Source organism: Chiloscyllium plagiosum, chromosome 12, assembly GCF_004010195.1.
Source record: "Chiloscyllium plagiosum isolate BGI_BamShark_2017 chromosome 12, ASM401019v2, whole genome shotgun sequence".
NCBI lineage: Eukaryota > Metazoa > Chordata > Chondrichthyes > Orectolobiformes > Hemiscylliidae > Chiloscyllium > Chiloscyllium plagiosum.
This window is the reverse complement of record NC_057721.1, coordinates 30764978-30769108: the sequence shown is the minus strand read 5'-3', so window position 1 is coordinate 30769108 and position 4131 is coordinate 30764978. Positions and strand designations below refer to the sequence as shown.

At 41.8% G+C, this 4131-nt stretch overlaps 1 protein-coding gene across 1 annotated transcript; it reads right to left on the bottom strand.

Moving 5' to 3' along the window:
• Positions 1-1825: 1825 nt before the first annotated feature.
• LOC122555494 (DNA polymerase alpha subunit B-like) lies at positions 1826-2521 on the bottom strand (the record flags this gene model as incomplete). The annotated part of the gene is made up of 1 exon (XM_043701519.1): positions 1826-2521. A coding segment is annotated over one exon (696 nt), but the record flags the coding sequence as incomplete, so codon positions are not given.
• Between the last annotated feature and the right edge of the window lie 1610 nt (positions 2522-4131).

Below are 4131 nucleotides of genomic sequence, written 5' to 3'. Positions count from 1 at the left end.
GTGTGGGTGTAAGTGTGTGTGTGTTGTGTGGGTGTGGGTGTGTGTGTGTGGGTATGGGTGTGCCTGTGCCAGTGTGTGTGTTGTGTGGGTGTGGGTGTGAGTGTGGGTGTGGGTGTGTGTGTGTGTGTGGGTGTAAGTGTGTGTGTGTTGTGTGGGTGTGGGTGTGTGTGTGTGGGTATGGGTGTGCCTGTGCCTGTGTGTGTGTGTGTGAGTGTGTGTGTGTCTCCTGAACTATTTGCAGTTCACATTGGCTCACAGTGACACATGAAGCTGTGTGTCTCTGAAACACGGCCATGTCTTTAATGATCTCACTGACAGCCTCACATTTCCTAAAGGGTAGCTGAATGTATTTGCTGATTTATATGGCATTTTCATCTCTCTGATTGACAGGATGATAGAAAGGATTGACTAATCACAGAGCTTGGCATGACTTCCTGTTTTCAAATCCCACTCCCTGCTCTTCCTGAGGATCTGTCTGAGCAGTTGGAGTGGTGAGACAATGGGAGCACCTCCCATTGAGTTTTACCTTGTGTTTTTGGACAGTCTGTCTGAGGTGAACACAAAGACCACCATCTTGCCCCCTCCTTCGGCCGGCTCTGTTTCGAAGAGGAACTGGCCAATTCCCTGCTGTATCCTGATCAATATTTATCCCTCAACTGATATCAGATAATCTGATCATAGGCACATTGCTGTTTCCAGGAACTTTCCTGTGTGTAGATTGGTTGCTGTGTTCCCTACCTCACAGCGGGGGCTCGGCTTCAGAGTGTACTGCAGTGGCTATAAAGTGCTTTGAGGTGTCTGGTGGCAGCGAGGGTGCTATGGAAATGCACAATGTTTTCTTTCTTGCAACAAACCCACCGGAACAACCAAGCTGGAGAAACTCAGCAGGTCCAGCACAATCTATGTGGAGAAATCACTATCTAAGGTCTTTCTGCCAAAGTACGGGTGGTGATGGCTCGCACGAGGGGACATAGCTTTAAATTTCCACCTATCACATTTCTGACGCCCCTCCCCCAAGTCCCTCCTCCCTATCTTTTATCTTAGCCTGCTGGACCAACTTTCCTCATTCCTGAAGAAGGGCTAATGCCCGAAACGTCGATTGCATTAAGGATACAATTGCCAAAGAAAGAATGCAATGGATGTTTATAAAGCTGACCCCTAGCATGACAGGTGTCTCATGAGGACAACATGAGTTAATTGGGCCTGTTTTCTCCAGAGCTTCCAAGAACAAAAAGTGAAACAAACAAAATTCTTAGGCAAGGTGGGGTGGATGGAGGAAGTTACCTCTGACAAATGAGTACAGAACCAATGTTTTTGGGGGTTGGGGGGGGGGAGCTTGTGGTTTGCACCATAATAAGTGATAAGCTTTTAAAGGTATAAATGAGAAGGAGCTTTTCTACTCAGACAGAGATTAATCTTTGGACTTCTGTACTGCAGAGAAATGTTGTTCACAATCCTCAAGCATGTTGAAGACTAACCAATAGATTCCTGTGTACTAATAATATCAAATGGTATGGGATACTGCATGGTGTCAGCATTGGTGATCAGCAACTATACAATTGAATGGCAGAGCAGGCTTGAAGTGCTCAATGCATTCCTTTTCCTATGCTCCTATAAGAAATTTACTGAGCCATTTCAAAGGGCAGTTAAGAATCAGTCATATTGTTGTCAGTCTGAAGTTATGTGTAGGCCACACTGGCGAGAGATAACCGATGTCCTTCTCTGAGGATATTAGTCCTGTTAGGAGGGCTAAGTAAGTTCTACATAAAGGAGTTTAGCTCTAGGAATTTTGCAAGACACAAGAAACTTGAAAAAAGATAGAAAATTAAAGTTGGCAAAAGTCTCGATTGAAAAAATGTTTAATGATATTTAAAATATCAGGAGTAACAGGGAGCTGCGCATACAACTGCAGACACTCATAATCTACGTTGATCTCCTCCGCAGGCGGGTACAGAGGATAGTAACTTCGCTGGGTCAGAATGTGCTTGAGGATTCTCGTAAATCGGTCTGATCCGCCTGGGGGACTGTTAATCTCCTCTGCTCCCATATGAAAGAGAACATCAGTTGAAGTCACAGCAAAGACTACCTCGTTGATGTTCAATGTGCAAGGATCGGAAACAAAATGGACATGCTCCTTGTCTTCCTTAGACGGCTCAAAGCAGTGGAATGGTGCCTGAGGATACACAAAATCATGGTGAACATCCCTCAGTGATGGCACGACCACAAGATGAGACCCTGAGCCCCTCGTTCCTTCCACGATTCCTTTCATGCACTGTTTAAAAACCTCTTGGTCGGTCACTGTCAGCTGACAACTCTCTATCTGCTGGTGTCTGACATCCACAAACGGCCCCAGCAGTATGCAGACATCTGGTTGGTCCCTATTGATGACATCTATCAGATCCAGCATAGGGTCATAGGTGATGCTGTCCGAGGTGGTGAAGGGTCCACAGGCCACAAGAACCATCTGCTGCTCCAAACCTTCAAGCGACTCCTCTGGTGTAAATATTAGATAAAAGTGTAATCAGAAAACCGTACCTACAAAAATAAGTCATGAAGTGTCATACCTGCTCAAAACAAGATAGGAGAAAACAAACCATTTTGTTTTATATTAGTAAAGACTGACACATTAGACAGGAGCAACAATGATATGTAACTTTACACAACATAATAGCAAACCTTGAAACAGTTCTGACAAACACCAGTAGAGCATAACAAATGATTCAGAAGCAAAACTCAACCACAGAAATGGAGCAGCAACACTGTATCAAATTACACAGGCACTTAGGTGAGTAGCCAAAAACATGAAATCATTTGTACCAGCAAAGGATTGAGTAAACAACAGCAGAAGCAAAAGGTACAGAAGCTTTGTTTTATAAACAGCCTGAAATAATAAAAACAATTTAAATTATTTTCTCTTAATGTACAAACATTAAACATGTATATATTGAACGATTATCTTATTTATCTCAAATAGGGTTGAAATAAGTGTATCAAAAACTTTTAAACCATGCATTTATACCAACTTGTTTATTGCCTTCATAAAAATAGTTCAGTTCAATCTAATAAAGGGTATGGAGAAAAACTATAGTCTTGGTTTTATTAGGAAATATATCATGCAAAGTGTAGAATCTATTGCACAAACATAAATTGCATCTGATAAAAATGAAAACAATTCTGCAGCTCTTTTTCAACATGTTTTTGCCCTCATTGTCTTGAAGCACCATCCTGTTAATGATATTTTGTGCAGTTTATTGGGTGGAGTAAATAATAATTGAGATAATATGTCTGAGAAAAAAAGGCTAAACTTACTCTCCTGTCATTAAAATGCAATGGCTGGTCAGCTTCTGTTGAAAACAGTTGAGTGTCTGTTGAGGATACAAGGGCATTGCAACCCATTTCTTTCATTCTATTATCCTTGGTTAACTTGAACCTGTTCTTCTTTTTATTTTCATAATAATGATGAATTTCTTGCTCTGTTTATTTGAAAGGAATATATTTTGCCTTCAAAACCTCTTTGTAGGAAACACCTGATAACCTTTTCTGGTCCTCCAACAAAGTATACCCTGACTAAAGGTCTTGATTCAGCTTGAACAATGTTCAAGCCTTGCTCTTCATTTATCATATGCTTTAAAAAACCTTGCTCAACATTGTAATTCCACTTCATTTTTTCTACATAGATCTATTTTGCCTTTTTTTAAAAATTCTGTCCGAATTACATCCAAAATGGTTATAAAGACCGGGTCAAAAGAGAATAGCCGAAATAGAAAATGCTGGAAATATTCAGCAAATATAATCGCACCTGCAGTGAGAGAAATAATTCATGATTCAGGTTGATGACCTTGAATTAGAACTGGGAAAGGTTAGAGATAAATATATTTTCTCACCACATTATCTGATAAAGGGAAATGATGAGTAGGCCTTTTTTTCCTGGACCGTCAGAGACAGGTGGGTCGGGGGCGGAAGGGTTGAGAGGGAGCGGGGGGTGGAGGGGGGCGGGTATGGTGACCTTATAGAGGTTTGTAAAACCTGAGGGACATGGATAGGGTGAATAATCACCCTCTGGTTTTCCAGCACCTCACCCATGGCTGATGATTGCAAGGGGCTCCAGCAATCAATTCCCTAGCTTCTGGG